The 19,507-nt window shown below is 40.8% G+C and overlaps 1 protein-coding gene across 7 annotated transcripts in view; it reads right to left on the bottom strand.

The window, feature by feature from the left end:
• AGAP1 (ArfGAP with GTPase domain, ankyrin repeat and PH domain 1) overlaps window positions 1–19,507 on the bottom strand; it is a 402,183-nt gene that overhangs the window by 271,552 nt on the left and 111,124 nt on the right. For all 7 annotated transcript variants that reach the window (XM_062003066.1, XM_062003067.1, XM_062003065.1 and 4 more), the window contains exon 2: window positions 1,229–1,287. In XM_062003066.1, coding sequence (XP_061859050.1) covers window positions 1,229–1,287 — 59 coding nt within the window. The remainder of the gene's footprint in view (window positions 1–1,228; window positions 1,288–19,507) is intronic.

Genomic DNA, 19,507 nt, shown 5'->3' with positions numbered 1-19,507 from the left:
TCTTCCAGTGATCTATTAACCATCTTCTCCTGCAGAGTACAGTCTACTCAGGCAGCTAAAGCTAAGGCTCCTTCATAACCTTGCAACATTAAGCCTCATCTCCCCATCTGCACTGCACAGTGACAGGACCAAACACTCCACATTGCTCATGCTTCTGACAATTCCCTACACAGACACAAGTTAAAGGCACCCACATGTGTCCTTAGCGGTAAACAAAGAGAGCACTGTGGCAGAGAGGTAGGTTTGGCTTTTGACATGGACTTTTCCTTCCTCAGTTGGGAGTGAACACCAACAATGAGGAACGACACAGAGATGACTCACTGCACTGACTCCTTCCCAAGGGCAGACATGTAGGAATGGCAGAGTGGATTTCAGATAGAGATCCTGCTGGAGCACAAGTTCACAGCCAGATCTGGTACTGTTAGATTAAAACATTTGCAGTGCTATAATAAAGTTACCATTTTTGTAACAGTAAGAGTTCTGCTTTTACCCAGGATCATACAAACTGGAGCCTTGTATAGTTTATATGTGCTGAAAATTTTAAACCAATTCTCTACAGCAGCCACACAGATAAAGTTTATTTTCCTGACATGATTCAGACAATGTAGGGGAAAGATGCCCAAGACAAATATTCACTTAAAACAGCCATGGTATCATAAGAAACTGCCACACCCAAAGACCATTACCCAACCCTTGACAATTGCCTGTGCTCTGTATTACAACACATAATAATTGCAGCTTTGGTCTCACCTGCAAGCCCCAAGTTTATTGATGGGTGCTGTGAATTAGTAGGGAGAAAGGGATGGGATGAAGAAGGAAACTCACTGCAGACCTCTCCAGCATAAGCTAGCTAATAAACTTGGTCCTTGAAACTGTTACAACATAATTTCAGAGAGATAAAAGGAGCTTTATGTATCACCTGCTTCCACTTCCTCCTCTGACAGAAGTGTAAGATTTCCCTACTGAGAGATCATCACCCTAGGAAGTTGGTTCATGTAGCCAAAGTCAAACCAGCAATAAAATACAAGTAGATCTTTGAAACATGGTTATAAAAATAGAGATACACACATTTCATAAAGAAAGTTCTGTTGAAGAAAAATGCTTTACTTTTTAAAATTGCTTGTTACATTCTTTTCCCCAACAGTAGATTTAATGAAGCTTAGAACATTTCACTTGTGCATAATATTTTCAGGATTGTATTCAGGGATAGAAATAAATATAAACTCACCACTTTCAGTTCTGGTACAGATCGGCTTAGTGTCCATTCCTGGCTATTTACAAAGGCATCTGTAAAAGCAGACAACATTCAAAGAATCAGTACAATAACATTTAATGGTAAAAAATTCAAGAATACCAGACATAATCACCCTGCAGAACAGATGTGTTCTCTGTAGCAAGTTTAACTCCACCATCTCCACTGGCATTAGCAAACAGGGTTGTGAAAAGACTTTTCCAATCTGTAAATGGCTAAACTGATTCCCATTCACCACAACACATTTTTTCCCTATAACAAAAGCCTTGGACTGCTCATCACACTGAATGTCAACAAGTGCAGTTGTCATCATCAGTAGTAACTTCTCCACCCAGGTAAATAAGAATTTTTTTTACTGCACATCACACTTAATGTCGACAGCTGCAACTACCAGTATCACTGGTAACATCACTGCCCAGGTAAGGGAGAATATCTGTTTATTCTAGAAACATGCTATTTCTCAATAGTGCAATCTAGACAGAAATAAACTACAGAGGTGTTTACTATAAAATGAAATAGAAACTAGCAGGGCAGGAGAAGCTTGATTTCTGGAAAACTAGCAAGTTAAGCTCATGATTGCTTCCAATATAAATTAAGTCCTTAGAGGTCCACCCAGGTCCAACCTCACTGACAACTCCACAACAAAATAAGAGAAAAAATGCTCAATTTTTGTAGCTCTGAAAACATTTATAATTTTCTTCCTTCTGTCTAGTCTAGACAGCTAAAGGTTTTGTCAACTGTAGAAGGCCTAGTCAACCAGGGGAAAACAGATAATGTTTTTTCTGTTACAAATTCAAGCAGCACTACTCTGAACCCCAATTTAACCCTCTCCAAACATATGCAAACCAGATGAATAACCAAGTGTCTCATGCACAGAATATTCCTACCAAATAGATGAGATGCCACTCCAGGGTAATTAAACAGCACTGAAGAGATCCCAGTGTTACATTCAATTCGCAATGTTACAAACAACAGATTAAAAGGTACACTTGACCATGTGTTCCCTAAGCAAGCAAAGGTTTTGCAATCCTTTGCTTCCTCTCTGATACAGCAGTCAGGAAAAAGCTGCTTCATTTTAATTTTGATCCAGAGAAAAGAAAAAAAAAAGGGGGAAGAAATCAATTTACCATGTCAGATAGTATCTTCAGTAACTTAAACTGTCACCTATAAGTAACCTTTCCCACTGCTTAACTAAGAACAATCGCAAAGCAACCTTGCATTTTACATTGTATCTCTATTCTATTCATTGTATTCTCTATTCCCCATTAAATGTATTACTTTTTATCAGTATTCCAAAGACATATCAGCCATGAATTTGGAAGCCTTCTCTATCTTTACTTATCACATTGCTTTATACTTCAGCTACAAGTAGAAGTGGATGTATACTAGTAGGACATGCATATTTGCATGAAAACAGTTTGGAAAACCAAGTCTCTTGGTATATTACAATCTTGAGCTGTCTCCCTGTCACTCACTGGAAGTAGAAGGAAAACTAATGGCTGCAACTAAAATGCTCTGAAGACTTTGGTTCATCTTTTGATATTCCAGCTGCATGAGAAGTCATTAAGATCATAGGTTCCTGTGGTGTGACTTGAACTCATCTGAGATGATCTGAAACTGAAGTCTCAGGTTTATATATATATATTGGATGGGACTGTACACCAGTTAAAATTAGTCTCTTGGGTTAGTGAGGTTGACCAGGAAGCACCACACAAATCACTTTCTAGCGACCCACTGCTTGCCAATTCTGGTTCACCTAGTAGAGGTTTAAGGAAGCAAATACTAAGTACTTTTCTTTTTTCCTTCATGATAGTATTAGCATGTCTTACCATAGAAGGAAACCCAAGGATTAAATATGTGTGCGATCAGCAAACTAAGTACCTTAGAGCTCAATATTACAATTTCAACACAGACTTGCAGTACTATGAAATGGCAAAAATTAACAGGATCTTCTAGTTACCACCTCGTCCTGAGCTCAGAAAGAGCTGTTTATGTTAAAGTAGCAGAAAAGCATTTGTCAAACTTCAGTCTCAGACCAAACAAAGGATTTAAGCCAATAGGTAGATGAGGACAGCAAAGCATGAAATGGGCTTGGAGAGTTGGGATGAAGAGAAAAAAATGCATGTCTCAAGATCTGTCAGTCCTCTTCTTCAAAAAGATTCTTCCTTATTAAGTAACTCAGTGCAGCTGGAATACTGTTTCCAGTTTTGGGCCCCTCTCTACAAGAAGGGCATTGAGGTGTAAGAGAGGATACAGAAGTAGACTACCAAGCTAGTAAAGGATTTGGAGCATGTCTCAAAGGAGGAATGGCTAAGGGACCTAGGGGTATTTAGCCTGGAGAAAAGAAGGCTCAGGGCAGACCTTATTGCTCTCTACAGCTACCTGAAAGGAAGTTGCAGTAAGCTGCAGGTTGGTCTGTTCTCCCTATTAACAAGCAATAGAACAAGAGGAAATGGCCTCAAGTTGCCCCAGGGGAGGTTCAGGCTGGATATTAAAAGTAATTTCTTTACTGAAAGGGTTGTCAGGCATTGGAACAGGCTGCCCAGGGAGGTGCTGGAGTCACTATTCCTGGAGGTATTTAAGATATGGGTGGATGTTGCAATTAGGGAAATGGTCTAGTGGTTGATAGGGCTGAGACAAAGGCTGAACTCCATAATCTTAAAGTCTTTTCCAGCTGAAACGATTCTATGTATCCAAAGATTCAGCTATGGCAGTATCCTTTACTGCAGAAGAGACCAGTAAATGATACTTAGTAAAGAACAGGAGATACATTTTTTCCTGCAGATCAACAATAATTTAGCTCAGAGACTGATGAGTCCAAGGTGTCCCTGTATGTAAACGAGAAGGATTCAGGATTCAGCCACCACAGAGATACCTGACCTGAGCAGCTATTGCCCCATTTCCTTGTCCCCAGACAGAAGACAATCTAGAAGCTAGGATCACATGAAAACTTGATCAAGTCTCAAACCCCACAAGTCAAGAGGAATTTTCCATAGCCTGCCAAGCCAAAAATAAGATACAAACAGATCGGCACGAATATTTCAATTGAGAACAATGCATAACAAACGTATCTGCTCTAGAAGCCTTATATCAAGACACTCAAGAAGGACTGTGACTTGGTCTAGATGTTTCCTTTACCAAAGATTCTTCCTTTACCATAAGCAATAGAACATAACGAATCACACTGGTATGAATACAAGTGCCCAAACTGAGCTGACAAGCAGTGCCTTGGTCTCAGGCTCCTCTCCTGCTGCAGAGGGAAGGACTGAACATACAAACACTCTTGTGAAAGCCTCATTCCAGGTCCCAGAGCTTCTCTAACAGTCCCTGCTAAGTCCATAGAGCAACAAAACTGTAGGCAAAAAAACACCTTCCGAAATCTACAATGGCCTTTATCCTAACAGGAATCCTTCCCTAATTCTCATGGATTTGAACTACTGTCAATTTGGGAAGCAGTGGAAAAGCAGAATTGCCATCCAATCCAAATATGACAGGGAAGAACTGACTGTAATGAGAAGCCAACAAACTAAAGAGTTACCTTCCAAACAAACCTGTTTCTTCAGGTCATAAAGCACAGATTTCCTAAGTAATGTTTCTGTAACTTAACATACTTATTTTGTTCATCACCTCTAGAACAGTATTAAAGATCCAAAATTATTTCAAGTGCATGAAAACCTGCAAGTGCTTATTTAAATTATACCATTGTATGTTTGACCAATACTTTCTGGCCAGTAAAAATATCAACTAATTTGCACTTATGCATCTAATGCTTTGGATTACTACTTGTCTTTTTCTTCTTTAAACAGAACTCTGCCTATATTTACACCAATAGCCACCATATCACAGCATCATTACAGGACAGCTAACAAAGAAAATACACATTTTACTATGCAAAAAACTTGGATATCAGATCAAAAAAGAATACTCCAGTTAGGTTTGATCTTATGAAACAGTTTTGACTAGGTATTAATTACATGTAACTGCATGACAGACCTAAGTTACAGTGCATTCTTTATCATAACCCTAAGTACCACTATATTACATAACTCTGTTCTAAAACACTTTTTCCTTAAAATTAATTCCAGAATTACAGATTTGTATAGTTTGATATGTTTATACAGCACAATTTGAACACATCAGTGTCTCCTTGTGTCATGCATGCGCATGCAGTATTCCTTTCTTCATTACAATCTGCAAAAGATGGATAAATGGATAAAAATATGCCGTTCTATTTGCAAGACTCAATAGCAGAACAAGCTAACCAAGGATGTACAACATAAGGAGGTTTCAGCTCATCTCCAGATTCTCAGATGTCCCAGAAAACCATCAGTCTCAGGCAAATATTACATCTGACTGGCGGGGGGTGCATGTGTGTGAAACAAAATGTGAGAACTCTTTATTAATGTCAAGAAGCTTCAATAAAAAAGCAGCATGGGATTTTTTAAAAAAGACAAGTGAACAGACCACTGCTACTGCTACTAAATTGGAGAGCTGCAAAAAATCTGTTTAAACAAAGGGGGAGATTCACAAGGGCAACAAGAAAACCAGTCACACTTTAAAAAAATCCCCATCCAAACAAAAACAACAAACAAACAAAAAACTCCACAAAAATAACTCTACCAGCCTCAATAAATGTTATTTTCTAAGATCTGTACATTTCAACAGCATAAGTCAGGCAGAAAAGTCAATGAAAGGCAAATTTCTAAAAAGCCAAGAGGACAAAAGGCAAAGCAAAAAGGTAGCAGTTGCAGAGAGGAAGAGTGATCCAGCCCAAGGGTATAGATTTATTCATTCTGTTTGGTCCTTCTTTCATTGAAACGCACCAAGAACTTTGGACTTTCCAAAACAATCTCAGACATCAAGTATCTTTAATATAAGAAATATATGCATTTTACTTTTTATCAGCTACCAGGTATAAGAAATACAATAAGATTAACTTGATACAGTACTCACCTCTTCATAGTTATCTTGTAAACAGTTGTGGCTAAGCAACTAACTTAATAATTCGAGTACAAATGCTTCAGAAAGGAGTGATTTAATCCCAAGATCCATAGAATTTAAGGTTGAAAGGTGAAATGCTTGCAGACAGAACATGACAAACAAGCTTGCAGATATGTCTTTTTTTTAGTTTACATAATGAAAACTAACTTACAGTTGCAGTATGACTACAAAACATTAGATGCATGAAACTGTAGCACACAAAGCACAAATTAAGTTGTCCACAAGCAACTTCGCTGAAGAAACAGGAACTCTGCCTGGAAAAGATTTGTATAACACGTATGAAGCTAATTAACTGGAGCCTTGCTTGAATCACTTTCAAACTTTGGAATTCAAGCTAATTCAACCTTCGCAACTAACTACATCTAACTACACGACTAACTAAACAAATTACTTGTGTCAATAATTAATCATAGTTGTATGTCCTGTTCATTTAACTTCTGCATCAATGATCAAAAGCTTCAAATACGCATGGTGTCAATAATTTACTTTTAAAACAAGCACCAAGAATATAGTCCAAGTTGCATCTGCATATGCATTTGCCAAGTTTACTTTTACATAAAATAACCTTCATGGTTTTTCACATATTTTCCCCTTTCTTTAAAAAATAAATCTGCCATTACATTTAGAATTCCACTTATACATCACTACACCAAAGCATAAACTACAAGATCCTCGGCCATTTTAAAACCTCAGCTCCAGTCAGAGGAACCTTATCGACTCATTCCAATTTTAAAAATCAGATGTACACGCTATTTCGCTTCCTCAAGAACACAATCTTGTGGTGAAACCTTAGGATTTGATAGCTACTCTTTGCAAGATATATGTACCATGGTATAGCACAGCAGCTGACTTCCAAGAATGTCTGACTGTTTCACCACTTGCTTAAAGTAACTTTTCAAATATAAAACTCAATTTCTTTCTTCAAATTCAGGAACAACCACTAAAAATTGAATAAATATTAGCAAAACAATGTTACTGAGAGACAATAGGATCCAGGCCAATTCTACTAACTATGGTTCCAAAGACTAGAGGGAAGACACATATGAAAACCAGAGAAATTTCACAGTGGTTATCGGAATAACCAGAGGAAAAGCCTGTTTCAGCTGTTCAGTAGTCTGTTTCATCCCATACTGCTACAGGCAACAGCAGCAAGACAGATAGTTAGATGACTGAGTAAATGTTTTTAACTAGGACTGATTAGATTTACACCACACTCAGCAACCTTTGGGTCCCTCTTGCTTAAACTCCACCCACAAGACAATGAATGCTACCTGCTGAGTAATAATTTCGGAGACTCTAAGCCAGCACTGGCTGGCTGCACTGGCCTCAGCTCCACCATTAACCTTGTTATGTCCTCTGTTGTCATCAAAATATCTCACGCTTGACAAGCAATTCATTCCAAAGCCCAGGAAGCTCACAGACTTCTTTTTGTCTGATTGAAATGAAAACCTAATGGCATATATGTCCAAAGGAGGGATGAGCAAAGAGCAGGGAGGTATCTCTGCAGTACGACATGAAAAGACTTAAATCTTCCCTGATTCTTGGAAAGCTTCTTAGTAAGAGCTGCCCTCAGGCCATCCAGAAGTCCCTTTGCTATCCTTCTAAGTGAGAAAAGGCTATTAAAAAATAAGCAGTAAAGTCAAGGGATTTCTCTGGAAACCCTCAGCAAAAGATCATTTTCTTTCTGATAAGAACAGAAGGCGTCAAAAACCCATGAATGGAGTCTAAGTACCAACAACTGCATCACACCCTGATCCCTCTCCTCAATAATTTCTGCATTATAAGCGATATTTAATTACTTCCTACTTTGAAATAAAAACCTGAGAGTGAACAGGTACAGAAAAAACTCCGAGTTCCCACTTGCCTATAAATACGCCGATAAAACCACACATCTCTGTTTTGGAGCTGTATCAAAGGAGCACTTTCAGAAAAGTGTACTTTTCCCAAAGTTTTTGTGCTAGTTTTCTCAGCAAAGAGTGAAACATGCAACTTTTGGGTTGAGATATGTGGTAGTAATAAAATATGCATTTTTCAGAGAAGAGGTAATCTCTCAGCATGTCAGCCCCCAGCATTTCAAGTCAAAGCACTGACTCAGTCCCAACACAGTATAGCAGAGAAATACTCTGACATGCTTAGTTTTAAGCATTGCATATGTTGTGGTTTTGTCCAGCCAGGGACAAAACCACGAGGGTACTTGATCACTCCTACCCCTCCCAGCAGGACAGGGAGGGGAAACAGAGAAAAGGGAGACACCCACATAGGTTGAAATAAGAACAGTTTAACAGAACAACAAGAAGAAGAAACAAGTTCAGGAAGAAACCACCAGTTTTAACAGTAAATGAGGGGATATACAAAAGGAATGATGCGTGCTGCAGTCGCTCACCACCCGGGACCCAACACAACCGCTTCAGAGCGGCAGTTGAACACATGGTTCACCAGTGCCCCTCCCAGCCAGCTCCTCATCTATATACTGGGCATGACCTCAGTATGGTATCGAATACCTGTTGGTCATCCTGGGTCAGCTACCCATGCTGTACTCCTTCCTACTCCTCATCGAAGTTAATCCTATCCTAGCCCAAACCAGGACAGCATAAAAAATTATTTTGAAGAATGTATCATATTCTAAAAGATTGTTTTTACATATACATTTTCTCATTCATCTTACACCTGGTTTTACAAAAAGGCAGCTTCTAATATAGATCCTCTCTGCTTACTCATCCTATTCTGTATACAATTACCAGGAATAACTACAAAGTAACAACAAAGAAAATTTTACAAAATAATCCATATCAGTATAAGGAAAAGTTAGGGTTTTTTCTCCCTATCCAGTTTGATAGAATTATAGATTATAGAGCTTTCCCCTTTACACCAATTAGAACTTCCTGCTACAAATACACCACTGAAAGCAGTCACATTTTCCTTTCAGAGTTGGCCAAGTGTCATTTATTCTTCTTACGCCATTTAACCAAAAAGCAGAATTGCAGGATGGCCTTGTCTCTTCCCAGTCCCCCTCTGGACAGTTTTGGCTGGTGACTCCAGCCAGGTATAGGTGAGAGCATTGGAAAGCCACTTCCCATTACACATGACACAGTGTTTACACTTCATTAATAAAATATTGCAGAAGAAGTAATGAAAATTCCCACACAGCATTTCAATCACAATCCTTAAAACAAGAGGGACTTTTGTGAGCTGTCAGTTTACAAGACTTCTCCATCTCTCTTAGTGTTGTCAGGAAGGATAAAATCCCAAGAGTTCTTACAATTCCAACATAAATGTTTGATATTAGTTAGACGTATCACTAGCAATACCTACTTGCTAATTATAAGGCATAAAACTGATCTGAACTCTGCTTCTTCAAGGCACCAGGCACCTTGGCCAAAACTCAGTACATTTGACATCTGAAAACCCTGCCTTGTAACTCAAAACTACATTAAATAAATATTTAGGTCAAACCCAAAAGCTATGTTCCAATAGCAACTGGCACCTGCAACAGCATTATCCTTTGTGCTGCCATGGAAACAAAAGAAGGACCAGTGATGGAAAAAGCTGTGCAGTCTTAACAGTCAACAAGTCAAGCCTTTCCCAAAATACACTTTGGGGCCTGGAAATTTAAAAGCATTTCTCTGCCACCACTGCACTTCAGTTTTGTCTTGTATGTTTAAATTATTGAAATAGAAATGTGTTTTGCTGCTGCTAATATTCCCACTCCCTTTCCTCATCTGTGTTACATCTACGGCTATACTTAACCTCATTGAACACAAACCTTTCAGATGATTCAAAACACATCATCTCCCTAGCTCCCACAGTTGGAAATAGTCCCATGCATCCTATAACAGGACCCAATAATGCATAATGATTCCAAGTATTCTCAATACTCATTTCATGTTTGAAGTTTATACCTAATACCATAAAAATATTTGTTTTGTCCTTAAACATAATGTGAGCTCCAACTAAGATTAGTTGTCATGGTTTGGCCCAGTCAGCACAGCAGCACCACGACAGTCTCTCGCTCAGTGCCCCCATTCACCCCCACCCTCATTAGGATGGCAGCGGCTGCAGCAAAATGGGAGGAAAAAGAGAAGCAAAGTTGTTGTGGATTGAGACAAGGGCAGGGAGGGCTCGCTGACAATTATGGTTCTGGGCAAAACAGACTCCAGTACTCAGCTTAGAGAGGACAGTAGGAAAGTTTATTCTACAAGAAACAGAATGGAATAAAAGCAAAAAGGGAGTAGGATGATGAGAAAATTACAACCAATGCTTTAAGATCTCCCTCCCCCATCCCTCCTTTCTTCCTGAGTCCAGCTCACTGCTCCCGATATCTCGACCTCCTCCCCCCTCAACAGCTCAGGGGAACAGAGAGTGGGGGATGTGGTCAGTCTCTCACAGATGGGCTCTGCCGCTTCTTTCTTCTCAGATGAGGATGACTCGTGGCATTCTTCCCCTGCTCCAACATGTGGTCCCTCCCTCGGGACACAGTCCTTAACGAACTTCTCTGGTGTGGGTTGTTCCCAGCAACTGTGGCTTCTGCCGATACAGGGTCCCTCACACGGGACGCAGTCCTTGTTGAACTTCTCTGGCGTGGGTTCTTCGCCGTGGTTGCAGTTTCTGTAGTTACAGAGTCCCTCTCTCAGGACACGGTCTCTTCTGGGCATAAGTTTAATGAGCTGCTTTGTCGTGGATTCTTCCCCACAGTTACAGCTGTAGATATTTGGGTTCCTCCCTCAGGACACGGCCTCTTCTGGCCATAGTTTTAAAGAAGAGAGTCACTGTCCCTGGCTCGAGGTCTGCCTTGAAGTGACTGCGTCCCTCCCACAGGACACGGCCTCCTCCAGCCACAGTCACTGTCCCTGGCTTGGGGCCTTTAACGAAGTGAATCGCTGACCCTGGTCCGTGGCCAACTTTAGCAACATGAGTCTCTGCCCCTGATATGGTGTTATTATCAAAATGAGTCTCTACCGCTGATGCGGAGTCTTTAAAGAAATGAAAATAAATCTCAGCTTCACCAGTTCTCTCCATAGAATGTAGAGGAGTCTCTGCTCCAGCACAGCTCCTCCTCTCTTTCATCACTGACCTTGGAGTCCACATGGTTGCTTCTCTCACTGTTCCTACTCCATGCACCATCACCAGCCAGAAGGAGAGACAGAAGAAGCAAAAAGAAGAAGCAGGAAGAAGATGGAGGAAGAAACCTCCCCTTCCAGCTTCTTCTTAAAAAGTGATCGTGGAGGTGTCTAATTGGCTCAGCCCCTGCAGTGGGTCTGGCTCAGAGCTGGGGAGAGTTGTGAGCAACTTCTTACAGGAGCCATCTTCACAGCTCCTTCCCCCTTACCAGAAATGGCTGTCATGTAAAACCATGACACTAGTCAATTTAACCCCACCTCTCAAAAAAAGCAAAATCACCATGCCGAAACAAGAAGATATTTGGGTGTAGGCTACTTATAAGGAAAAATAAATTACATATTTAATAGTGAAAACATCATATTCTCTGTATTTTCACAGTGGGCTCAGTTCCAGAGCTGAACATGCAGTTAGCTTAAGAAAAAAATAAAATTCCACAAATAGAAAACTCCACTGTACTCAGCAGCATTCCATAGGAAAACATGGCACTGAAAAGCACTGGTCCTGGCTGGTCTGTTTTATAACAGGGTGATGAAGATCACAAAAAATAGATGAAAGGAATATAAAGAACAAAGAGAAAATGAAAGCATCATTGTAGTAAAGCTGTTCTCTGCCCCAGGAAAATTGGGAAAGTAAATGATCGCTTTGAAACTAACAATATCAATAAGCTCTTTTCTTTTTCTATTAAAGTCTTTTTAGTCCTTTTTTTAAGCCTTATTGTTTGTTGTGTGGGTTTTTTTTTAATTAAACATACTACTTAAGCACAACAGAATCATCATCTCTGGTGATTCACCATCTGTCAAAGCAGATTGATACAAGCCTCCACCAAGATGGCCGTGTCACTTCATTCATCCTTTTCCCCACATCCCCAAATCACCCAGTGTCACACCATCCACCCCCCCACCCCTGACTTGCCTCTTGCTAGAACACCGAAGGTAGTCTTTTGTTTTCCCAAGCACAGGATAAGCTTTCCCTGCTCTCACATTCAGTAGAGAAGGAGAATAAAAAATATCCTCAGCTTAAACTCTATCTACAATTACATCAGATCTCAAATACACATAGCTATAATCTACTATATTGCTTTATATTATTGCAACAGGAGAAGCACTCAAGAATGGCACTGCCCACGTACTAAGGCTCTGGGCTGTCCTGATGTCTCAATTTACATCTGTGCCCTGAGATCCCTTTTTCTCAGGCAACAGACAATATTTCTTTAAGCACCAAAGCCTCAGAGGATGCAGCTAAGCAAGTAACCATAGCAGTATTGCATTCTAGGAAGAAAGAGAAGCTACTGAAGATGAAATATGTGGTAAATGTCTTACTTTGTTGGGTCTCTCTAGAAATCAGGTCAATATCAAAGGTGATATCCATTTTATATCATCTCCTGTCTCAACAGAACAGTAGTGCCAGTGCAGGAAATATTACCCCAAACGCAACCAAGTGAAAGTCTAACCAAGTGACATCAGGCATGCGACATTTTTATTAAGAACTGCTGAACACCAGTGGTGAAAATACCCACATCTGCACAACGATGTCCAAAGTACCCAAAACAAGACACTTCAAATATAACCTATGCTGTTTTAGCCTTTCTTACTGGAATCTGAATAATGATGAGAAACTTTCCTACAATGCATCAAAGATCAAGAGGGACAGTTAATACCGTTGGCAGAAGAAGAGTCAATGTCAAGGTATAAATTAAAAAAGATAAAGTGGGGGAAGTGAGAAGAACATTCCAAATGAATATTGAAGATTATTTTATTTAGCAGGTGTCATTGGTTTGTGTAGAGCTGTTTCGGGTAGTTGCATCTGGCTGCAATGATGGCTCCTCTAAGTCAGATCCACCTCTGGGGCTGAGCCAAATGGGCACCTCCACAACCACCTTTTAAGAATAACCAGTTGGAAGAGGAACATTGTTATTTTTTTCTGGGAGGTGGTGGAAGGAGTTGGAGGAGAGAAAAGTAACCATGAAAGGTCAGCAAGGTGAAGAGAGGAGGTGTGCTGGAGCAGACACACCCCCGCATCCCATGGTAAGACAGCGGCTCTCCTCCTGCAATCCATGGAGGGCCATGGTGAAGCTGGAATCTGTCAGCAGCTCACGGATGATCCCGCTCCAGGGGTGGTGACTGTGCCCAGAGGAGGTCATGAATTTGTGGAAGAGTAGCGTTGCAGCGGAATGTGGCTGGACTTGTGCTGCTATGGAGGAGTATCATACTGGAGGAGTTTCTGAGGAGCTGCAGCCCCTGGGAAGAACTCACGCCAGAGAGATTCATTTAAGGACTGTATCCTGTGTGAGGGACCCCACATTGGAGCAGGGGGAGACTGTGAGGAGTCCTCCTGCTCTGAGAAGAAAGAAGCGGCAGAGATCATCTGTGATGGACTGACCACACCACCAACTCTCTGCCCTCCTGCACCACTGAGAGTTGGTAGAGATATGGGAAGCAAGTCTCTGAGCCTGGGAAGAAGGGAGGAGTGAGGGAAGGAGATTTTCACACAGAATCACAAAATCTTAAGGGTTGGAAGGGACCTCTAAAGATCATTAGTCCAACGTCCCCGCCAGAGCAGGATTACCTGGAGTAGCTCACACAGGAACTCATCCAGGTGGGTTTTGAAGGTCTCCAGAGAAGGAGATTCAAGTGGTAGCTGTATTTTTCTCATCATCCTGCTCTGTTTTTTTTAATTTTCTGTCTGTCTGTTTCTAGCTGAGGCCTCCACCATCCTACAGAAGGTGGGGGCGTGTGTGGAGGTGAGAAAGAGACTGAGTGGTGCTTCATTGCTGTCTGGACTTGAACCATTACAGCAAGCCAGAAAGCAGAAAATCACAACAGAGGTGCTAATAAATGACTGACAGGCATTGCTTGGTAAAGCTGAGAATACTATTAGCTTTTCAGATAGGAATAGTTGTAACTCAACAAAAAAGCAAAAATTAAACAAGAAGAACTTGATGGCTACCTGGTAGAGGAGAAAATAGTTACTTTATAGGTAAAGCAATAACAATACACAATGAGAACCAAGTATGCAGTGAATAAGACAGGCTAGCCAAAGAATTTCCACCAGTGGGATTCCATAAAAGAGAGTATATTGGGGTAACTTCTGAACATAACCAAAACTTACACAGCAAGTAGCAGTAAATGAGCAAACCCAGAGACTTGGGAGGAATGAAGGAGTAAAAAAGAAAAAAAAGGCATAGATGAATGGAGATAAAGGAACTGTCAAGTCATGCTTAATAAAACAGTGACAAAACCATAAATTCTTAAGAGTAGCAAATTCTAAAAACTGTGACTGATTATTCACCTGCCTTCCCACTCTGGCAGAGGACAAGCTGGCATCACACAAACCTTTCCCCAACTTTGCACAACATACAGTCCTTCACGCATTTTATCTATCAGCTAATGGCTGCTCATCCCTGCTGAAGACTGACACTCTCAAGGTCCTACAGGGACTTAAAAATTCAATTTCTTTTTCATTAGAACAAAAGAAAACAGTATTTGTCTGGTTTTTAATCCTCTTACTAGTTTCACAAGACACTTCTTAATCCTTGTGTAAGAAGGGATAATTTTTATGCAAGGGATGATTCCATCTTTACCCCCATCCTCTCCCACAATGATCCTTTTGCCTTCCCCATCCAAAGCTGCATCACTCTGATGAACTGGATTGGCGCTTGCCTAAAACCAACTTCCAGCCTCTCTAATGCACCTTTTTCTTTTCATATACTTATTTCCAGATGCAAGGACCAAAATCAACACCAGCAATCAGCACACTACATCCTTTTAATAGAAGCATCAAACTTGCTCTGTTTTCTGTCCTTAACACTCTTTGCTTTGAGCCGTGCAGAACTCACTCATGATTTCCACAAAGCTCTTACAGATACTAAGATCTTTACTGAAACTTACAGCTCACTCAGAGCTGGGATGCAGGACTTGAGACTAACCTCTCCTTGTGCAATTCCTTGTGCAATTCTTTGCACTCATCCACATTAAGTTTAACCAGGCAGTATGTCCATCACTAACCATCACAAGATCTTTCTGCAACTCTGAACAACCAACTCCTGTTTCTCACTACCTCAAACAAACCATTAATTGTCACCCTCTCATCTCCTTTCCCAAGGGATTTATCAATACCAGAAGAGGCTACAGCACAGATTACTTCCAGGCTTGCTGCTGGGGTTTTTCAAAGGAGAAAAAGTAACTACTTATTCCTATACATGATTTCCTACCTTTTAAAGAAAAGTTATACACACGAGAGAATCCTCTCACTGATCTGATGACAGTTCAGGTCTTTAATGACAGTCATCCAAACTAATAGATTTCCCTTGTCCTTCCCTAAAGAACTCTAGTAAACGTAACGAATGATTTTCCCCAAGTCTGACCTTCCCCAATACATCACTTATCCACCTTCTCAATTTCTAAGCTTGGTAGTTGTATGCTGTGTGATTAATGTAGACAGAGAAACTCTACCCCATGTCACACCCGTGCAGCCATGATGAAGTCAATATGGTTAAATGGGTGTGATCCAGTAACTCAGCTTGCAAACCAGCTCTCTTCTACGTGCCTCTCTCTCAGGAAACCCATAAACAAACAGTGCTAGACAAGACTGTAAAATGAGAAATGGTGTGGTTGAGGATGCTTCATTCTTCTACTGCTCTGTATCATTTGGTGCAGTTCCAGTACCCAGACACAAAAATACACAGTATCAGAGTTCAACTACTTAGAAATGGACTTACAGCCCAACTTCTTTCAAATGACATTCTCAGTTCTTTAAATTTTGGCTACAGAAAATGAGTCCTAGTACGCTCATCCAAAAGTTCACCTAGAAAAAAAATTCCCCTCTCCATAAGGGAAATTATTACTTGTTTATGCAACACATTTCTGAAAACATTTTTTAGAACTCAAGTCATGTCCCTGAGATCACTATGTTGGTTGTCAAAACAGAGTCTTTTTTTCCCTGATTATACCATATGTAATACTAAGTCCACTTTTCCTAACTTGATATCACCCAAGCAAGATTTGGAGATAATTAGGGGAAAATACACAAATGAGACACTATTCTCCAAAGACCAGCACAGCAGAAATAATTGGATGGGGTTTTTATCTATTAGCATGATGTACATCTAACTTGTTTAAACAAGGTTTCTGTCAAATGTCAAAAAAAGTGAATGCGATCCAAGGCACGTTCTCAAAGGAAATTAATGCAGAGCTAGAATCAATGTGAATGCCCTAGAGCAACAAGAAAACAGTGAAAAGAGGCCCCTTTTTATTTCAGATGCAAATAGGTCTGCTAAGATAGAAAAGTTTATTTCCTAATATCTGAGATGGAGAACCTAGAGCAAGAAATTGGGGTGGGGGAAGGTACTGGAAACACTCAGTTTGCTTCTATTTGGCAGAGTGCCTCCCCAACCTTATGGGGCAAGCAGAAGACTTACCCTGCAGAAAGGCCAGAGACAGGCAGGTGCCCTGGATGCTCTCTCATGCCCTCTGTCTCCTTCCAACTGCAGATAGACACCCTGACTCAGCAGTGCATGTAAGCAGTGCAGATACTCACCTCAGGTGCTCCTTCAGATGCCAAATCAGTTTTTTATCTTCCCATACTAAGAATAATGCCCACTTACTCAATTTCATTACCATTTTGCCTAAGAGACTGTTAAACCATCAAAATATTAAACCATCACAGAACCACCAAAGCATCATTAAAATGTGTGTTAACACTCTGCACAGCTGAACAAGAGACAAAGTCCTGAAGCAGAGAGAAAGTAAAGAAGCAAGGACTCAGGACTGCCATTATCTTTGCCTTAAGACTGTTGACTACAAAAGAATCTAAAAAGTAGTATGAGACTAAACACTCCATTAGAAAAGCAGCTCTCTTCCCCAGCTTCCTATTTAAACAGCACCTGCTACTACAAGGACCTTCAGAAGTCAGTAGACTGATAAACATACAAATCATTTGTTTTGGAAACTCAAAACATTTGTCAGGATAAACTTTACACTCTGTGACTAACTATAATACAAAGCCTCTTTCAACTGCCACTCACAGATAAAGCTGCAAGTTTGTAGGGAGCTGAAGAGAAGCAAATCAATCATTGGGATCCCAAGATCTGCAACCATCCACTCCTACTTTTTCACCTTCTCCTCCCAGGCAGCCAGACCCACCTCACCTTCAACTTGTGCAACGCTCTGGAGCAACAACAGCCCAAGAGTCTGGCAAAAAAGATGCTTCAAACCACAAGCAAGCTCATGCAAAATTCAGCTTTTCCCAAACCTCACTAGTTACCGCAAAGTTTGAAAGGTCTCATGTGTCACATCAGGTCTGCAATAGGAGACTGAGAGAATTATTGTCATCATTACTGCATTGGTTAATGCCATTAAACAAGCCATGCTCACAACCCATTTTCCCACATCATGTGAAGAATTACTGCAATACATCAAATCACTAGGACCTAAATCAAGGTAGAACAAGACATTACTCTGAGGCTACAAAGATACTATGTTGGAAGCAAAAAAAACCCAGTCTTTCATTTGAAGTTAAAAAAAAAAAATCTAAATTTTTGGGTTTGTTAATTGGTAATATTACATTTTTTAAAAAACTTTCACTCAGTCATAAAACCGTTCTCAGTCTTCCCAAAAATCTTGTTCTCTGGCTATATTCTCCCTTGTGTTTTCTGGATGAAGCCAAGAAACTCCAGTGTATTTTCAGAGTCTTACCAGGTTTATATCACCTCAGGCACGTACTTTGAACTCAAATGATTGTACTAGAAGTTACACCTTTAAAGAAGTCCATGCAGAGTTCAGGAATCCTGATCAGGAGTCCTGTGCCCCCTTACCCTTATCTTGTTCCCTCCCAAGGTTTTAAAATCCTTTTCGATACCTCCAGAATCAAAAAGGATTTTAAAGCCTTAGGGAAGCAAGTGAAGGGTAGGTAGGCACAGGTTATTTTTCTCCTCCATCCTGTCCATGAGAAGTAAAGGGGACGTCACCAATGCAAAAATTGAACTAGTTAACTCCTGGCTAAGAGGTTGGTGCTGGCAGGAAGGTTTCTGTTTTTATTACAATGGATCCTTCTTTGGGGACTGTAATTTGATAGGACAGGCTAGGACTCATCTCTCTTATAAGGGCACTAGAATATTTGGAAAGAGGCTAGACAACTTATCAAGAGGACTCTAAACTGAGGGATTTGGGGGGTGTGGGAAGAAGACGTAGAATCATAGAATGGTAAGGTTACAAGGGACCTTTAGAGATCATCTAGTCCATCTCCCCTGCAGAAGTAGGTCAACCTAGATCAGATCGCTCATAGAACAAGCCATCCTGTCTAGCAGGGAAACAGGGCAGGGCAGGAACACGATGATAAGTGCCCATCATTCGCACACCGTGTTTAGGATGTAGAAGACTGTCCACCTTGAGGGAATACCAAACCAGGGAGGATGCTCTTGCCTCCATCCAGGGAAACCTGTGTGTTTGAGTAAGCCCCTGCGCTGCCTCTACACCAATGTACGCAGCCTGGGGAATAAGCAGGAGGAACTGGAGATGTGGGTGCAATGTGGGAATATGACCTCAGTGCAGCCACACAGACATGGTGGGACAGCTGCCATGACTGGAGCACAGACATGAAGGGGTATGTGTTGTTCAGGAATGACAGGCTAACAAGGCTAGGAGGTGGAGTTGCTCTATGTAAGGGAGCAACTAATGTGCATTGACCTCTGCCTGGGTGGGGATGAGAGGCAGGCTGAGTGCTTGTGGGTGAAAACTAAGGGGCAAGGTAAGGTAGGTAATACTGTTGTAGGAGTTTGCTACAGGCCACCTGATCAGGAGGAGGAAGAGGATGAGGATTCTATGAATAGTTGAGAGCTGCCTCACAGTCACAATCCCTGGTCCTTATGGGGGACTTCATTCACCCAAAACAAACAAAAAAACGAGTCAAATTTGAAACCTAGTGCACAAATTACAACTCAGCATGTCTGTCATTTAAGTGCACTGCCTAAGATAGTAGATGACAGTGTCATGTACTGTCACTGACATCTTAAAAGAGACATCTTAAAAGATTGACTTCTCCAAGAGGACAGCTTCTGCTTGAAACTTCGTCCCAAATTACATTTGTAACATTGTTTCAACCGTATTACAGAGCTCCAGTCAGGTAACCTCAAAACTAGTA

The sequence above is a fragment of the Colius striatus genome, chromosome 9, assembly GCF_028858725.1.
Source record: "Colius striatus isolate bColStr4 chromosome 9, bColStr4.1.hap1, whole genome shotgun sequence".
In the NCBI taxonomy this organism is placed as follows: Eukaryota; Metazoa; Chordata; class Aves; order Coliiformes; family Coliidae; genus Colius; species Colius striatus.
Note: the sequence above shows the minus strand (reverse complement) of the source record. Positions and strands in the feature narration are given on the sequence as shown.